Source organism: Nuphar pumila, chromosome 8 (assembly GCF_984573655.1).
Source record: "Nuphar pumila chromosome 8, dmNupPumi1.hap1.1, whole genome shotgun sequence".
Lineage (NCBI taxonomy): Eukaryota > Viridiplantae > Streptophyta > Magnoliopsida > Nymphaeales > Nymphaeaceae > Nuphar > Nuphar pumila.
In genome coordinates, this window is record NC_143256.1 from 112,015,036 (window position 1) to 112,034,533 (window position 19,498).

At 34.3% G+C, this 19,498-nt stretch overlaps 1 protein-coding gene across 2 annotated transcripts in view; it reads right to left on the minus strand.

Moving 5' to 3' along the window:
• Positions 1-19,498, minus strand: part of SPP (Insulinase (Peptidase family M16) family protein) — a 95,507-nt gene that overhangs the window by 18,146 nt on the left and 57,863 nt on the right. The window contains exons 19-21 of one of the 2 annotated variants that reach the window (XM_090016398.1): positions 12,093-12,225; positions 10,369-10,489; positions 10,213-10,293 (exon numbers count right to left, since the gene is read on the minus strand). In XM_090016398.1, the coding sequence (XP_089872524.1) occupies positions 10,213-10,293; positions 10,369-10,489; positions 12,093-12,225 (335 nt within the window). Of the gene's footprint in view, positions 1-10,212; positions 10,490-12,092; positions 12,226-19,498 lie in introns of both variants that reach the window. The other variant, XM_090016397.1, reaches the window with a different exon arrangement.

Sequence of the window (19,498 nt, forward strand, 5' to 3'; positions counted from 1 at the left end):
TATCGCAACCATAGTCCGAGAGTTGAGAAACAGAGAGAAGGTTTAAGTTTAGTTTAGGTATAAATCTAATTTTTGGAATGAAAAAATTTTGAGTTTCAAAATTACCTATTACTTTAATTTCAAGAGAGGTTCCATCCGCAGTGGAAACAAAGGATGGAGAAATATTTTTTGAGTAATCGGAGAGTGAAAACATGTTTGGGGACATATGAAAAGATGCACCTGAGTCCAAAAGCCAAGAGACTTTACCTAGGATGGAAGAAGTAGACACGGCGGCAGCGGATGTAGCTCCCTTGAGAAGAGGTTGAAGGGCTTCCACTATTTGATTTAAAGAGAGTGACCCACTTGATGATGCATCTTCCTTTTGTGGTACACCGGTGGTAGCCATGGCGAGAAGCTTCTTCCATTTGGGACATATGGGTTTGATATGCCCTGGTTCTTTACAAAAATGACAAATAATCTTGCTATAGTCCCTATTTCCTCTTTGTCCACCATCTCCTCCTTGATTTTGTGATTTGAAATAAGGAGGACGATAGGTCTTTACATTATTTCTGAGTCTTGATACGGCATTGACCACATTATTTTCTTCATAATTACAAGAAACCGCAAGAACATTTGGTCCTTGTTTACATAAACTCATGCGAGTCTCCTCACCACTTAATTTGGTGAGAACATCTTCAAGAGAGTGAGGATTAAATGAGGATAGAAGTGACGACCTTATTTGCTCAAATTCTGGTCTTAACCCATTCAAAAAATTGAAGAACCGATCTTCTTCAAGTTGCTTGTGGCGGAGTTCAATTGCCTCTCCACTCCATTTTTGTTCAAGCATGGAAAGCTCATCTCAAATGGAGGAAAGGTCGGCAAAATATTCCCTAATAGACATTTCACCTTGAGTAAGGGAGAGGGCCTTCTTCTGAAGGTAATACTTATGGGATAGATCTTTTGATGTATACATTTTCTCGAGATAATGCCAAGCTTCCGATGCTTTTTTGAACTTGATAATGTTGGCATTAATCTTTGTTTCGACGGATGCGAAGAACCAAGAAAGAATCTTGAAGTTCTTCATTTCCCATTCGTCGTGCTTCTTGGAGTATTCTTCAAGAGCTTTGATCATTTCCTCTCCCTAAAGAATCTTGATTTCACTTTCGTTCATCACGGTTATTTTAGGTTCCGGTTCCGGAATTGTGCCTTGCACATAACCCCATAATCCTTTACCTTTTATGTGAGCCTCCATGTTCCCGGCCCAAATATGATAGTTGGACCCATTCAACTTGAAGCCAAAAGCGAAGTGAGACTCTTTTTCACCCATTAAGGAGTAAAGAAAAAGAGAAAAGGGCGTACCAACACAATGCTTCAACTTCTAGCTTACACAAGATCCTTCTAAAATATTTGAGAAGCAAGATCCACCACTTCAACTTCTAAGGATCCGAAGGCACGGTTTTCGAGGCACTTGAAAAAAAAAAGAATCCCACGATCCTCAATCACCAACCTTGCTCTGATACCATGTGAAATTGTCTACGAATAGACAATACGCATACAAGCATAAATACTTTATAGAAGAAGTGCACGAAAGCACTCTCACAACACTTGAACAAAATACGCAAAAAGCGTATAAATAATAAACATGCAATAATGCATGTATTTCATAAAATGGAAGCAAATGCTTGAGACTCTCAAGCTTATTTTACAACAAAAGGGAACACCCCTATTTATACAAGAGCAATGGGGTGCAAAGGGGGGCTCCCCAAAGGAGTCGTTGGGGAGCCCCCAACAGTCACAATTGTGACTGTTGGGGGCCCCCCAACGACTCTATTGGGGGGACCCCCAATGCACCTTTTACAAAAATAAAAATTAAAAAAAAATTACAAAAAAATAAGAAAAGAAATACAGCATATTCCAAATGGAATATGCGCAAAATGTGAAATGACAGAAATACCCTTTTATGTAAAAGAGAAAAAGGGAAAAATATATAAATATATATACTTATATATAGAGATACGTATACATATAATATATGTATATGTATCTCTATGTATATAAGTATATATATTTATACTTACAATAATGTTTTTGAGTATACATTTTAACAATCCCAATATTGCCAAGCTTTCTTGTTTACATTTTGTTAAAGACCTTAAAGATAACTTCGTTTGTAATGATTGTATTCTTGAAAAAATGAGAATCGTGCCTTTTGGACAAAGAACTATGTTTACAACTAAACCATTTGAAATTGTGCATTCGGATGTATGGGGACCGACACCCGCTATATCTAAAGGAGGATTCTCTTATTATGTAATCTTTGTTGATGATTATTCTAGATATTGTTAGATATATTATTTTCTTAAACATAAACATGAGGTTTTTTCGTTATTTAAAACCTATCACATGATGGTTAAAAATCAATTCAATGGTAAGTTAAAGATTCTTAAGATTGATTCTGGATGAGAGCATCTCTCAAATGAATTTAAAAACTATATTGAGATTAATTAAATTATTCTTCAAAGATCGTACCCCAAAACACCTCAACAAAATGGCTTAGCCGAAAGAAAACATAGACATATAGTTGAAACCACTAGAACCTTGCTTATTTATCAAAAAATTCCTAAAAGATTTTGGGTCGAGGCGGCTCTTGCATCCGTTTATCTTATAAATCGTCTTTCTTCAAAAACATTGAATAACATGTCACCTTTTGAAATTATGTATAAAAAAAAACCAATTATAATAGACTAAGAGTTTTTTGATGCAAATGTTTTGTTCTTATCGACAAAAATGATAAACTTTCACCAAAAGTTATCCCTTGCACATTTCTTGGATACTCGGAAACACAAAAAGGATTTAGGTGTTATGATTAAAAATAATAAATTGTATATTTCTAGGAATGTAACCTTTTTAGAAAATGTTAGTGGTTTTGAAGATTATGAACCTCATGAAAATAATATGGATTATTCCTTTTTGTTTGAATTACTACCTAGAAATGATGATATTTTTAGTGATGATGAAATGATATTTGATGCTCCTTGTAATGAGATACAAGAAAGTAATGATTCTCCATCTTTTGAACCTCCTACCGAAGAAGTAATATCTTGTGAACTAATCACCTATACCCATAGAGATAAAAGCACTTTTGGAAGTGCAATTGAGAAATATAGTGAATCCAATGAGTCTACTTCAACAAATAATCCTCGTAGGACCGAAAGAACTAGAAGAAACATCTCTAGATTTATATCCTATGAATCATTCTCACCTAAACATGGAGCATGTCTTATTGTCATTCATTCATATGCGGAACCTAAGAATTTTGAAGAAGCCAAGAAAATAGTAAAATGGAGGGATGCAATGGATAATGAACTTAATGCTCTTAAAAAGGCTAAAACATGAGAATTTCAAGATTTACCTAGAGGAAAGAAACCAATAGGATGTAGGTGGGTTTTTAAAGTCAAGATTAAGAGTGATGGGACCTTTGAGAGATATAAAGTCCGTCTAGTTGCCAAGGGATATAGTCAAGAATATGGAATAGATTACGATGAAACCTTTGCTCCTGTCGCGTGAATGGTAACTGTTAGGTGTCTAATTACAATTGCTTCTATTAAAAAATGGAACATATATCAAATGAATGTTAAAAATGCATTTTTAAATAGAGAACTAAATGAAAAAGTTTATATGGATCCTCCTTCGGGTATGGTTGTTCCTAAAGGTAAGGTTCTTCGTATACAAAAAGCTCTCTATGGCTTGAAACAAGTTCTCAAGGCTTGGTATGATCGATTTAACAATTTAATGGTAGAAAATGAATTTTGCTTCATGTTATACTGACATTGTTTTGTTTGTCAAGAAATTTGATGTAGGAATTGTGATTTTACTATTATATATTGATGATATGTTAATCACAGGTGATGATGCCAAAGGAATTAAGAGTATCACGTCTACATTAACAGAAAAGATTAAAATACGATACTTAGGATTTCTGACATATTTTTTAGGCATAGAAGTTGCCTATTCTCACAGAAGATATTTTTTATCTCAAACTAAACTTGCTTGTAAGATTATTGACAGGTCAAGAACTACATATGAAAAAACTTGCGAAACTCCTGAAGTAGTAGGAGCAAAGTTGAAAATTGATGATGTGGTTCCACTAGAAGATCCTACTCCTTATAGGCAACTGGTTGGGTCTTTGATATATCTTAGCATCACTAAACCGTGTTAGAAAGTGATTTGGAATACATTGGGTTCAATAATGAACCCATACTTATGCATGTGGAGTGCAAATATACCCATTAAAGGGAAACAACATAAGCACATAATGTGCTAACACATAAAACCCATAAAAAGGGAAAAATATGACATAAAGTCATAAGTTGCATATCATTGAAGAATAATGGAGAAGGGGTAAAAACCCCATTACAATGGAGCATAAGCTCCCTCAAGAATTCCAAATACAAAGGGGAAATCCCCTATTTATAAGCATGAAAAGGGACCACCTTGGGGGCTCCCAAAGGGGACGTTGGAGAGCCCCCAACGGTCACATTTGTGACCGTTTCACTTTTGGGAGGCCCCCAATGTGGTACGAAAACCAAAAATATAAAAATCAAAAAATAAAACAAAAATTACAATGCATATTCCAATTGGAATATGCGTAAAATGCTAATTTACAAGAATACCCTTGAGGGTATTTTAGGAAGATAAAATATATATATTTATATATATATATAAATAGAGATATGTATACATATATATATATGTATACGTATCTTTATATATATAAATATAAATATATATATGTACATTTAAGGATCAACATATTTTAACACCCCCCCCTCAATCTTTGCGAGGAAACGAAAAGATTGAACAAAGGGCAAGACTCCAAGAGGCTCCGGCAAGGATGCAATGGAACTTGAAAAGGCCTTCCTCCTATTGTCTTCAAATTTCTCGAACTATCTAGGGTACTTCTCTTTGTCCTGTATCCAAGATCCTGTGAAATAACAACAAAGAAACAAGTAAAACAAATCTTTGTACTTTTATTCAAATGGAACATTTCTAACTAGCACAGGTTAGAAGAGATGCAAATTATGCAAAAATGACACCAAAGTTTCAAAATCATATATCATGTTTAAAACAAAATGAGCGGAAGCAAATTATGCAGAAATAAATTGCAAGAATGCATAATGCATTCATAAGGTCCAACGTTGGACAAATATAACCCCATAATGGGGAATAACAAAATGGTCCACTAAGGGACACCACAATAAGCCTACGAAGAGGCATGATATACATAAACATTATTGAATGAGGGCCCAAAAAGGCCATAAAGAGCATATGCATATACTTATCATGAAATGAATTAATACTCAAAGAACTCATTAATGAACATGCTTCAAACATGTAATGAAGTGCCAAACAAGAGAAACAAAGTCTCCAAGCATACTTAAGGCAAAATAAACCCAAGAGTTCACAAGGTTTTAAAATCATTTATGAAAGACATACTTAATACACATTTTGCATATAAGGGTGGCAAAAACCATAAGCACTTAATATATAGATTAAATGCTAAGAAATCAATTTGATATGCATATCAAAAATATGATTTGCTTAAAAAACACAAGTCATGAATGAAATTTTGCCAATTTCAACAATAGTTTATCCATTACAAACATCTTCCTCATTAGTCCTCCAAAACCCATAAATCAAGTGTATAAGCTACTAGATCAAGAATATAAAGTCATTAAAGGCCAAGGACACACACAAAGGTGTGTAAAAGAACCTCTTGTCTACATATAATAATACTTGAAATAAGTGCATCTACGACAAGAACAAGAGAATACATGCCAACATGGACTAAAAAGTATCTCTTGTCTACGTAAAAAATACACTTAAAACCAAGTATGTTCAACTACTAGAACAAAAGTAATAAGCCAACCATGGGCTAAAACATAATACATCTCTTGTCTACATATGATAGCACTTAGAAATGAATGAAATAAGTCAACCATGGGCATACATCTTAAGCGACTAGAACAAGGACACAAACGCCAACATAGGCTAAAAATCACACACCATGGTGTGAATCAACGTGCCTTGTCTACATATAAAAACACTCAAGACAAGTGTGTTCAGCTACTAGACCAAGAGAGCAAAAGCCAACAAAGGGCTAAAAACACACGAAGGTGTAATAAAATTCTTGTCTACATATGATGACACTTAGATAATGGGCATAAAAGGAAAAGACTTTTGAGGCAATAAACTTGTAATAAAAATAAACCTCGAATAAAACAATACTCCTTTTAAAATGAATTCTCATAACAATAACATGCATGTAAAAAATATCTTCAACAAGATACTATAATCGATAAAATAAAATTCTTGAGAACAAATGTGTGAACATACACACACCAAGAACACTTAGAATACTTGTGCAAAATCACAAGAACACATGTGCACAACGAGCACAACATACGGAATCACAAATGTGCAAATGCACTCATAAGATTCATAAACAAATAAAAGGTTGGGTTATAATCCCAAAACATCTTGATTTTAAATGTACCTTAAAACATTTAAGGTTTCAAATATCATATGTCCATCACATTTACTTAGAAGCATCCATAATATCAATGGCACAAGAACAAACTAGTGACACACTCATATATCAAATCATTCTAGAGTCTCAAGGTGCCCATAACTCACCTCAACCACCATCTATAATATGGTAAGTGGACAATCTAAAAAGACATAACAACGAGTGTCACACTCATAATTAGAGATCATATACCAAATCATTCTAGAGTCCCAAGGTGCCCATAACTCACCTCAACCACCATCTATAATATGGCAATTTGGACAATCTAAAATGATATAACACGAGGTGCCCATAACTCACCTCAACAAACATCTCTAATAAAACAATAATAAGGCCAAAACAATGATGCATTAAATAACATGTGATGGACAAACATAAATGCCACAAAAGGGCAATAAACACATAAGGAATCATTTTCCAAATAAAAAATTTTTACAAAGAGGACCGATTAACAAATTGAATCAAAGGTCCAATATAATCCATCAAAACAATTTTGCATAACCACGAATTATGCTTAATCTTCAAAAGAAGTCTTGTACACCAAAAAAGGCTTACTATGCAACATAACATGAAATATTAAGCAACATCATGTGTATGAACCGATTTGGAACAAACAAGCCTTAACTATGAAAGACATAAGGTGCAATTAAACGGTGAAGTTGGTGAAGTTCAAAAATAACAAACTTAGGCCAATATAGGCATTCATAAAGACGGTGAATTTCGAAAAACTTATGAAATCTACTATTTCAACTTAAAAATGATAAACAATCATGAAATCTTCATAAAAGAGTATATACTCACAAGAAGATTATAAGGACCGAAAGGCTCCTTAAGGAGAGTTTGAACAAACAAACATATACAACTCCCAAAGAAGGAGAAAACTCCATTAAAGTGGAAGAAATCCCAACAAAATAGATTCATTAACAAAACCTTATGATAAATAAGATTGTACTATGGCTTAAATAAAAAGTAAACATTTATTGAGGAAAAATTTAACACTCTTAAGTTTTATCGAAAAACATGACTTAATAGATTATTACCTACTCCTAATGAAATAAGTACACAATAAACATTAGTGAAGACCATAACTTTTGTAATGAAATATGCGGAAAAGCAAAAGAGTGCATTAAGCACTTACAACATTCACTAATGAACAAACAAAAGGGCAAACACCAAAACCCACAAGAGACAATCACAACATAAAAATATAAATGTCTCTTATTGAAAAGAGAGAGAACTCTCTAAATGTTGAAAACATCCTTAAGAGTGTAAAGATGGAAAGAAAATCACCATATTCCATAAGACCATTTTAAAACTTAATTCAACCGGTATTAAAAAAAAACTTTCTTAATTAAATGTTGCTCATATAAAACGGACACATAATATGGAATTTTTCATATATGCCAAACATTTTTCAAAAAACTATATTTCACAAGCATTTTAATCTTAACATACCTTTCTTTAAAGACTAAACATTCATATAAAGGTATTTTCATAAACAAGGTTAGGTTTAAAATGTAAATTCAAAGTTCCAACGGTCATAAATTTTTACCGACCCATTAAAGCAAGTTTTGAGCAATCATATATCTAATTTTTCGCCAAACAAGTTATCATTTAAAGTTTTTCAAAGAAAAACATACGAAAACGATTCAATGGAGTAGCAAGAAACTCAAAAAAGACATAATGACAAAAATCACACATAAAGAAAAGAACATATTCCATTCTTCATACAATACTCAAAGAAATAGAATGCATACCGAATAACTATAAGAAAGACAATAGAGAGAAATGAATACTTCACCATTTTTCTTTAAGAAATTCTTGAATACCACGCTTCCCGATGCACCAAAGAGCAACTTGATCTCAACCTTGCTCTGATACCATGTTAGAAAGTGACTTGGAATACATTGGGTTCAATAATGAACCCATACTTATGCACGTGGAGTGCAAATATACCCATTAAAGGGAAACAACATAAGCACATAATGTGCTAACACATAAAACCCATAAAAAGGGAAAAATATGACATAAAGTCATAAGTTGCATATCATTGAAGAATAATGAAAAAGGGGTAAAAAACCCATTACAATGGAGCATAAGCTCCCTCAAGAATTCCAAATGCAAAGGGGAAATCCCCTATTTATAAGCATGAAAAGGGACCACCTTGGGGGCTCCCAAAGGGGACGTTGGAGAGCCCCCAACGGTCACATTTGTGACCGTTGGGGGCTCCCAACGTCACTTTTGGGAGGCCCCCAATGTGGTACGAAAACCAAAAATATAAAAAACAAAAAATAAAAATAAAACAAAAATTACAATGCATATTCCAATTGGAATATGCGTAAAATGCTAATTTACAAGAATACCCTTGAGGGTATTTTAGGAAGATAAAATATATATATTTATATATATAAATAGAGATATGTATACATATATATATATATGTATACGTATCTTTATATATATATATATATATATATAAATATATATATGTACATTTAAGGATCAACATATTTTAACAAACCGGATATCTCTCATGTTGCGAGTCAATTTCAGCATGCCCCTACATTAGTTCATATGAGTGTCATTCTTTGAATTATCAGATATATAAAGGGATTCATAAATAAGGGAGTATGTCTATCTTCATCTTCTGAATTAAATTTAATTGCCTATAATGACTTTGATCAGAGAGGTGACCCAAATAAATGTCACTCCACCACTGGTTTTCGTGCCTTTCTAGGAGAATTATTGGTTTCTTAGAGATGCAAGAAAACAACAGAAAGTGCCTCTTTCTTATACTGAGGCTGAGTATTGAGTCACGGCAACTACAACCACGAAAATTGTTTGGCTTTGGCAGTTGCTGGAAGATATGGGGGTTCGTGTTCAAGGGCCTACAAAACTATGTTGTGAGAACAAAAGTGTAATATATATTGCCAAGAATCACACGTTTCATGAGCGCACAAAGCATATCGAGATGGACTGCCATTATGTTGGAGAAGAATACCTGAAGAAAGTCATTGATCTTCCTTATGTAACATCAGAATATCAACTGGCTGACTTCTTTACTAAAGCACTATGTTCTCCTAGATTTAATTTTCTTTTTGGCAAACTTTCAGTCATCACACCATAAGTTTGAAGGGGGATGTTAAAATGTAAACTATATATATATATATATATATTATTTTTTTTGTAATACCCGATAAGGGTAAAATTGTCATTTTCACTTTTACGCATATTCTCTTTTGAATATGATTGTATTCTTTTTCATCTTTTTATTTTTTTCATTTTTACTTTTTCTTTTTTTCATTATTTCCAGCCTTTGGGGGGGACACATTATAGATGTTGGGCCCCTCCAACGTCTATATGTGGAGCCCCTCCAACGCCTCACTATGTGTATAAATAGGGGTTCACCCCCTTTGTATTTGTTAAGCTTTTGGGAAAAGCTCTCCCAACATTCAATAAAGTTTCTATTTTATTTTTATGCCTTTGAGCATTTGTGATCTTTTGTAAGTGTTCATCTTGTGCCATTGTGCACACTTTTTCAAGTATTCATCTTGTGCCTTTGTGCACACATCACAAATTAAGAACTTAGAGCTTTTGTGCACATAGTTTCTTTGAAGACTTCTTCACAGTCGAGAGTTACAAACCCTATCCAGCTCCCGTTGAGTTATCTTGCTGCTGTGCAACCCTCTTAGAACGCTCTTGCAAGCATCCACAGCCTTATAAACCTGCATTTTTATCCAAATCAAGGGTCTATTAACTAAGAAACAATTGAAGAAAGCAACACGACATAACCCACATACCTTGCCAGGAGTTGATGTCACAGAAATTACATACCACCCAAGATTCAGCCTGTCGAAAAGGCTCACTTCAAAGGAAACATCATAGGTCAAGCCCAAAGAATCCCTGACAGTTGTAAATAGCCTGTGCATCAAAGGTTGAAAATCTTTTAGGATGCATGTGTTATGACTTTACCTTCATCCATAATAGAAAGAAAATAAAATGTTGTATAACAAAATATTCCAACACCAAGTTTTGCTACAACAAAAAATAAAATGTAGGTTCCTGCATGTGAGTAGGATTTGGGTTAGGTCAGGATTGCCCATGATCTGGTGCTTGGGTTTATGTAATACTCCATGCATGGGGTATTCTAGTCACCTGGCAATCCACATCCACAACCTAATGATCCATGTCAAAGACCTGGTTTTGATCTAGTCCATCCCAAAAAATACTGGTGCAGGCTTCACGCAAGCACTAGGTTCCCTTGCGGGTGTGATAGGCTACTAACCTGTTGCCAAATGCTGTTTAGCACATTGTGTAATGAGATGTAATCATGCTCATTTATACGAGATGGAACATGATCAAAAGATCATCTCTATTGAGATAGGAAGAGATGTCTCAGTGTCACAAGTCTCATTACTAGGTTTTTCTTCACGAGGAAAAATTTTAGTTTTTTTAAAAATTACCCACATAAAATATATATATATATAAACAAAAATGAAAATGAAATAAAGATCTTATTATAATCATTTAAAAATGGTGATAAAGGATATGAAAAAACACAAGATTTTTTAGTTAATTATCATAATTATATATTTTTGGAGTTATCACAATAAATTCAGAATATCCTCCATGTGAGACATAATTTTCAAGTTAAGGATGCGATCTTTAAGGTGTCGCATGAAAAAGATCAAAAGATATTTTTTGTACCATAATTACAGGGTTATACCCATCAATTATAAATCTAGTAAGCAGTAATGTGATTAACCATGGGCCTCAGAGAGCAATATGCGGCTTCATGTGAAGCTTGTGCAATAAAAGAAATTTCTTGCAGTTTAATGGGCCTCTTTTAACATATTGGCAGTGCAATAACAAAGAAATAATTTCACAGTCCAACTAAGGGCTATACAAAAGTGCACAACCACAAGAGGGTCTCTAATGGACCAATTACAATCTCACAAAAGAGATAATCACCAAACACAAGTTACAACACAATGTAAAAATATAAATTATATTGAATAATGAAAATGCTTAGAAAAGCATTATTGAATACAAGGAGAAAACCCTTATTTATAACCAAACAAGAGGGAGAGTGGGAGCAGCCCAACGATTAGTTGGGGTGCCCCAACAGCCACAAACAATAAACAATAAAAAAACAAAGATAAAAGAAAAGAAAAGAAAAACAGCCCTATAAGCTGGTCCTATTACAATGTGAAATTACTGAAATATCCTTGATGGGTATTTCAGTTTACCTAGAAATAACTATATATATCTGTGTGTGTGTGTGATCCATACAACATATTCTAACGGCCTACAATTGCATCCTTAAGTCGCATCATTGTTCCTAATACAAGATAACATTTCCTGTGCTCTAAACAAAAAATAGTGATGAAAGAAGCATGGTTGTGTTTCTAGAATGATAGCTATCACAATGAAACCTCAGATATCATTGTATTGCACGTAACAGAATGAACAAACAAGGTCAGGAATATCAAATATTTCCATAGCTGCAAAGTCTTAATCTGACCTGGAATTTATGATCTCTGCTAGTAAGCCCATTGTGATGCCAAAGAAAAGAGGATGATGGCGTATATTATGAGATGGCGATGTTTCCTCATCCTTATTTTGAAAGTCAAGTGGGTCTTCCGGATTATGTTCATCTGCAGAGGCATCAATCATATATGTTTTGACAAGTGAAAAAGTAAAAGTGACAACTAATATATGAAATGATGAGAAGAACAATGAGATTGAGAAAGATTTTATTTTCCTTCCTTTTTAATCTAGCATATGAACCTAATCAACATTCAAATATCTAGTACCAAAGCAACATGATATAAGAATCAGATTTTAAAGAAAAAAATCAAGTATTTTCTTTGTGAATACCATGCATCAACTCTAAAGCACAATTGCCAATGATGCTGACCTTAGCATCAAATTGAAAGTATGGATACACCAACCAATTCTTGACGTGTAATAAGCATAAGTAACCTAACCACTCCAGAAGAGAAAAATTATAGGGTTTCAGCAGACTGGTGTTAGCACACTAAGACCTGAAAATCAATGAAAGACTAAAGTTCAACTCAATATGGCTCCCATATCAAGGTGGGAAGTTGCAGTACATTATAGAAACATTCAGCTTACACTTCAGCTGAGCCTTCAACAAACAGGTCCTTTTGATTTGATTTGTGAAAACCACTTGTGCTGCCTTGCAAATTCAGCAGACTTCAGCTTACACTTTAGCTGAGTCCTCAACCAACAGGCCCTTTTGATTTGCGACAACCACTAGTGCCACTATGCACATTCAGCCACTAGTGCCACTATATATAGATAATGCCATCTAATCTTTAGAGGTGCTTAATTACATGTTTTTACCCTTGTTGACTTGTAGAAATACTAGCATGATGTCTTATACTAATGGACACCGCTAAGAGCATTTTAGTAGATTTAGAAAGAGAGCACAATAAAAGATGCTTATGTTACCAAAAGTTAATATACTAAATATGACTTTGAGCACAACCATGAAAAACACCAATCAAATTTCCATGTTGTTTTAAGGCAAAAGAGAGTGTGGTGAATTTGTTAAAGTCTACCAAACATTTTGGATGTTAACATCCATACCACCATAAGTGCTAGGATATCTTTTTGGATAATATAATTTATGGAAGCAATTGTAGTAGAATTACTGTTAAATAATCTGTCATTCCTCTCTAACCAAATGAACCACTAGGCCGAAAGCAGCCACCAATTCCAAATGGACTTCAGTTCCTGCTATCATGTATGGTAGGTGGCCCTAGTAGTAACTATATGATGCAACCATCCAATAGCAATATCAATTATATCTCAGGCCAAGCTATGTTGAATAACCTTCGGAAAATTACACAATACCAAGTATATTCTTAACTCTAGGAATCTACATTTTTGTGTCCTCCACAGCAGAAAATATAAAAAGAAATGAAAATAAGGAAAAAAGAAGAATAGAAAGGATCTCGATACTTAATTTTCTCATTTATATTAGATGTAGTAAATTAGGGTAATATACTGCGAACAGAATTACTCCTAAGAAAATAAGATAAAATATCCCCAAAAAATGTAAAACACAAAAATGCCTCCTATAAAAATATTTATGACGTGTAGCAAAGATTAAGCCATGCATGTGTAAATATTGTGCATGACGGTTCTCAGTTAGTAGAGGGATTTGTCTGGTTAATTTCATTAACGAACGAGACCTCAGACTGCCAACTAGCTACATGGAGGTACCCAAATTAGGGTAATATACTGTGGACAAAATTACTCTTTAAGAATAAGAAACAATAAAAAATGTGTAAAAAAGACAAAAATGCCATCCTATAGAAATATTTGTTATATTTTCCCTTTGACCCTAATTCTCAATATCGAGGGAAGATATCTATCATCCCAACTTGCTTGAAATCTGTTTAAGTCTTGATCTTTACATGGCTTTAGTAAGAATATCAGCAAGTTGGACATGAATTTCAACACACGTCCTAAAACAACTTGGTTTCAATATTTTCCCATATAAAGTAGCAATCAATGTCAATGTGTTTGTTCTTTCATGGAATGAAGGATCAAAAGCTATTTGGAATGTTTCTCTATTGATACAAAATACATCAATGGGTGTCTTTACTTCTATTCCAAATTCACTAAGCAGACTTGACCATATGCCAACAGATACCCTATGTATTATGATTATGCTCTGCCTTTGCAATTAATTTGGATACCATTGTTTGCATCTTACCCTTCCATAAGACTAAGTTTCCCCTACAAATGTCCAATATCTTGATGTAGACCTATCCTATGATGAACCAGCCAAACCGACACTAGTGTGCACCTCAACATCAAAGTCGCCATGGTTAACATACAGAATCTCCTTTTAGGGACTGTTTCAAGTATCTCAAAATATGAAGCAACTCACAACACTAAATGCATACACAATTTCTGGTTTTGTTATGGTTAGGTAGATGAGCTCAACTAATCTTTAATATCTACCCATATCTTGAATTTTCTTGTCATCACAGAGCTCAAGTTTATAATTTTGCTTAATTGGACTATCTATGCCTTAGCATCCTAACATGTCAGTTCCTTCAAACAAATCCAACACATACTTTCTTTGAGATAAGATCTAAGCACCTTTATGCCTAAGTACTGCAAATGTTCTAGACCTTTGATATCAAAGATGTCATGTAGATGTTATTATTCCTTTCTCTTCATCCTCACTGATCACAATATTATCCACATACTATTAAATTGGATATCTTCCATCTTTCTTTACAAATAGAGTATGATCACTAGGACTTCTCCCATAACCGATCTAAGTGATCACCATGTTGATTCTGTCAAACCGAGCTCTTGGAGATGGATGAGCACATATTTAGCTTTCTTCAATTTGCACATTTACACTTGTCACCTACTAACACAAAGCCAGGATGAAGTAACTGTTAAATAATGTAACATAATTTAATATGTAATCTCATAGTTTTAGTTTACTTTTAAGTTTAGTTAGGATTAGGTTAGTTTATTTAACTAGGTTAGGTTTTTTCTTCTCTTTTAGTTTATTTTTGGACTTATTTGGCTTTATGCTTTTTTTGACCAAAGTCAAAAAGCATAAAGTAGAGAGAGGTGTTGGACTCCCAACAGCCCTATTTAGAGCCGTTGGGAGCCCAACACTCCCTCATTCCCTCTCTCCCTTGTATTATAAATATGGGGTGTTACCCCCTTGTAACTTACACTTTTGTAAAGCCCCCTTTTGGGACCCAAGATATTGAAGTTGATATTTTTTTTACATTTGTGCATTTGTATATGTGCCTTTGTGCACTTGTGAGAGTTCTCCTTTTATGCCTTTGTGCACACTTTGTGTTTCTAGTATTGTGTTTATACCTAAGTCACACGGACTCGGCTAGGGAGGTGCCGCACCCGAGACGACACGCCCTGACACGGCTGTGGCTTCGGACTCGGCCTAGACTCGGTCAACGCCGAGTCGGACTCGGTCAACGAGTCGAGGCCGAGTCCGTCCACATTTTGGACTCGGTCAACTTTGACAGAGTCCAAAAATGTCCATTTGTCCCTAAAAAATGAATTTTTTTTATATTTTTATTTAAAAAATATATAAAAAGAGTCACAATACACAATGTTGTGCACAGTGGACTGTGCTGCAGTCACAGACTGTGTTGTGTTTGTGCATTTTTTTAAAAAATAATATTATATATATATAGCCGAGTCCCCGTGTCCAAAAATTTTAAAATTGCGTCGCACCCGTGTTGCACCTGCACCCATGTGACATAGGTTTATACACAAAATCTCTTTTTATAGAGATTTTCACATGGTATCAAAGCAAGGTTGCTTGGGAAGGAAAATCTTATGATTCTTCACAATATCAAGTGCCTCGAAAAGCGTGCCTTCAATTTTTTCGAGATTGTCACGAAGACTTCTCTTCATCAAATATTTTAGAAGATTACTACAACAAGTAAGAGTTAAAATCTCTTTGTGGTACATATTTTTTATCCTTCATCTTATCTCTCTAATGGGTGAAAAAGACTCTCATTTCTCTCTTAGCTTTAAGCTCAATGGTTCCAATTATCATGTATGGGCCAGAAATATAGAAGCTCATATTAAAGGAAAGGGGCTTTAGGGATATGTTCAAGGTTCCATAACGGAACCCAAACCAAAAATTACGATGGTTAAAAAAGGAGAAATCAAAATTATTGAAGGAGAAGAAAGACAAAAGGCTCATGAAGAATATTCAAAGAAACATGAGGAATGAGAAATAAGAAACTTCAAGATCTTATCTTTGATCTTCTCATCCGTTGAAACCAAGATCAATGCCAACATCAGCAAATTCAAGAAAGTCTCTGAAACTTGGCATTATCTTGAGAGATGTATACTTCACGAGACTTATCTCACAAGTACTATCTTCAAAAGAGGGTCTTGACCCTACAACAAAATGAGATGTCTATTTGTGAGTGCATTGCTGAATTATCCTCTATTTGGATAAGTTTGCCATGCTTGAGCCCAAGTGGAGTGGCGAAGCTATTGAACTTAGATACAAGCAATTAGAGGAAGGTCACTTCTTTAACTTCATAAATGGTCTTCGATCCGAATTTGAACAAATTTGGTCATCTCTTCTATCTTCTTTCACATCTCCTTCCATTGAAGATGTTATTACCAAGTTAAGTGGCGAGGAAACTCGTATGGGCATTAGCAAGCAAAATCCAAGTGTTCTGGTAATGTCCACAAATCAAGATGAATGTGATGGAGCTAATGTCGTGTCTAGGCCGGGCAAAAACTTGAGGACATATAAACATCCTCACTTTAAAAATCAAAATCAATGATATAATGGTGGTCAAGGTGGAAGAAGGGACAATAGCAAAATTGTGTGCCACTTTTGCAAGGAACCCGGTCACTTCAAACCAGTTTGTCCTAAATGGAAGAAACTACTTCAATGAGAACCACATCTCAACCACAAAAAGAGGAATCTACAAGTAGAGCTCTCTCTCTAAATCAAATTATGGAAGCTCTTCAATCCCTTCTTAAGGGAGCTATTTCCGGTGCTACCGTATTCACTCATTCTCCTCCAGGTAAAACTTCTTGGTTTTTATATTCGGGTGCATCTTTTCATATGTCTCCAAACATCTCTTCTCTTTCTGAATATTCTAAAAGTTTGTCACCATCTTTTGTTTCAACCGCGAATGGCACTTCTCTTGAAATTAAGGGGATTGGAAACTTTGAAACTCAAAATTTCTTTATTCCCAAAATTAGATTTAGACCTAAATTGAATTTGAACTTACTTTCCATCTCTGAACTCTCGGGCCTTGGATGTGACATTCAATTTTCATCTAATAAGTGTTTAATACAGGATCACACGTCCGAGAAGTTGATTGGAGAAGGCTCTAGGAAGGCAGACTTGTAATATATGGATTTTCTCCAAATCCTTAAAACCCCTTTTTGTAATGTGGCCCAACATAAAGACATAAATGTTTGGCACAAAAGACTTGGTCATCCCAACATCACTAAGTTATCATATTTGCATTTTATTAAAAATATTTGTAAAAGTACTTTCTCTTGTAATGATTGTATTCTTGGAAAAATGAGAAGTATGCCTTTTGAACAAAGATCTATGTTTACCACAAAATCTTTTGAAATTGTTCATTCGGATGCTTGGGGACTAGCACATTGCCTATTATGTGATTTTTTTGGATGATTTTTCTCGATATTGTTGGATATATTTCCTTAAACATAAGCACGAAGTGTTTTCATGTTTTAAATCATATCATATGATAATTAAGAATCAATTTAATAGTAATTTAAAGATTTTTAGGACCGATTCCGGAGGCGATTCCAATGAATTTAAGAAATATCTTGAAGACTATGGTATTGTCCATCAAAGATCGTGCCTTAAGACTCTACTACAAAATGGGTTAGCCAAAAGGAAGTATAGGCATATCATTGAAACCACTAAAGCCCTTCTTATTTTCCAAAGTATTCCAAAAAAAATTTGTGCTGAAGAGGCTCTTGCTTCAGTTTATCTTATTAATCGTCTTCCATCCAAAAATTTAGATAAAATCTCTCCTTTCGAAACTCTATATGAAAAAGAACCTGATTATAATAGATTGAGAGTTTTTTGTTGTAAGTGCTTTGTCCTTACAGATAAGAATGATAAACTCTCACCTAAAGTCATTCTTTGTGCTTTTCTTAGCTACTCTGAAACCCAAAAAGGGTTTCGATGTTATGATACTAAAAATGATAAGTTATGTCTCAAGGAATATAACATTTTTAGAAAATGATAGTGGCTTTGAAAAGAATGAATCTCATTTAGAAAATGCCGACTATTCATTTCTCTTTGATCTTTTATTTAAAGATGATGATATCTCTAGTGATGATGAATCAACATATAACAGTGACAATGAAGTGGTTGAAATCAACAATAACTCTAACCCTACTACCTCTTAAGAAGAAAATATAACTAGAGACCCTATCACCTATACTCATAGAGATAGACGCACCTTTAGAAGTGGTATTGAGCAATATAGTGAACCTAGCGAATCTATCCCCCCACATGATTCAAACCCTAGAAGAACCGAGAGAACTAGAAGAACTCCCTCTAGATTCGTATCTTTTGATTCTTTCTCTCCTAAATATCAGGCTTGCTTAAGTGTCATTCACTCATATTTTGAACCGAAAAATTTTGAAGATGTCAAACAATGTATTGAATGGAGAGAAGCCATGGAGAATGAACTCAAAGCGCTTAGGAAAGCCAACACTTGGGAATTTCAAACGCTTCTCAGTGGAAAGAAAACCATAGTATGTTGATGGGTGTTCAAAGTCAAAACCAAGAGTGATGGATCTCTTGAGAGGTATAAAGTTCGTCTTGTAGCTAAAGGATATAGTCAAGAATACAGGATTGACTATGAAGAGACATTTGCTCTAGTAGCTCGTATGGTTACAGTCAGATGTCTCATCACCATTGCTTCCATTAGAAAATGGAATATTTACCAAATGGATGTCAAAAATGCATTTCTAAATGGCAATCTTAATGAAAAAGTCTACATGGATGCTCCACCTGGTATGAAAATTCCTAAAAATAAAGTTTTTCGTCTTCGTAAAGCTCTTTATGGCTTGAAACAAGCTCCCAAGGCTTGGCACGATAGGTTTAACAATGTAATGACTGAAAATGGTTTTACTTCATGCTATACTGATATTGCATTGTTTGTTAAGAAATCTGATGCAGGGATTGTTATATTATTGTTATATGTTAATGATATGTTAATAACAGGTGATGATGTCAAAGGAATCAAGAGCATTAAATCTAACCTGACTTAAAGATTTGAAATGTCAGACTTAGGATTTTTGACATATTTTTGGGAATTGAGGTTGCCTATTCTCACAGAGGCTATTTTTTGTCTCAAACTAAACTTGCTTGTG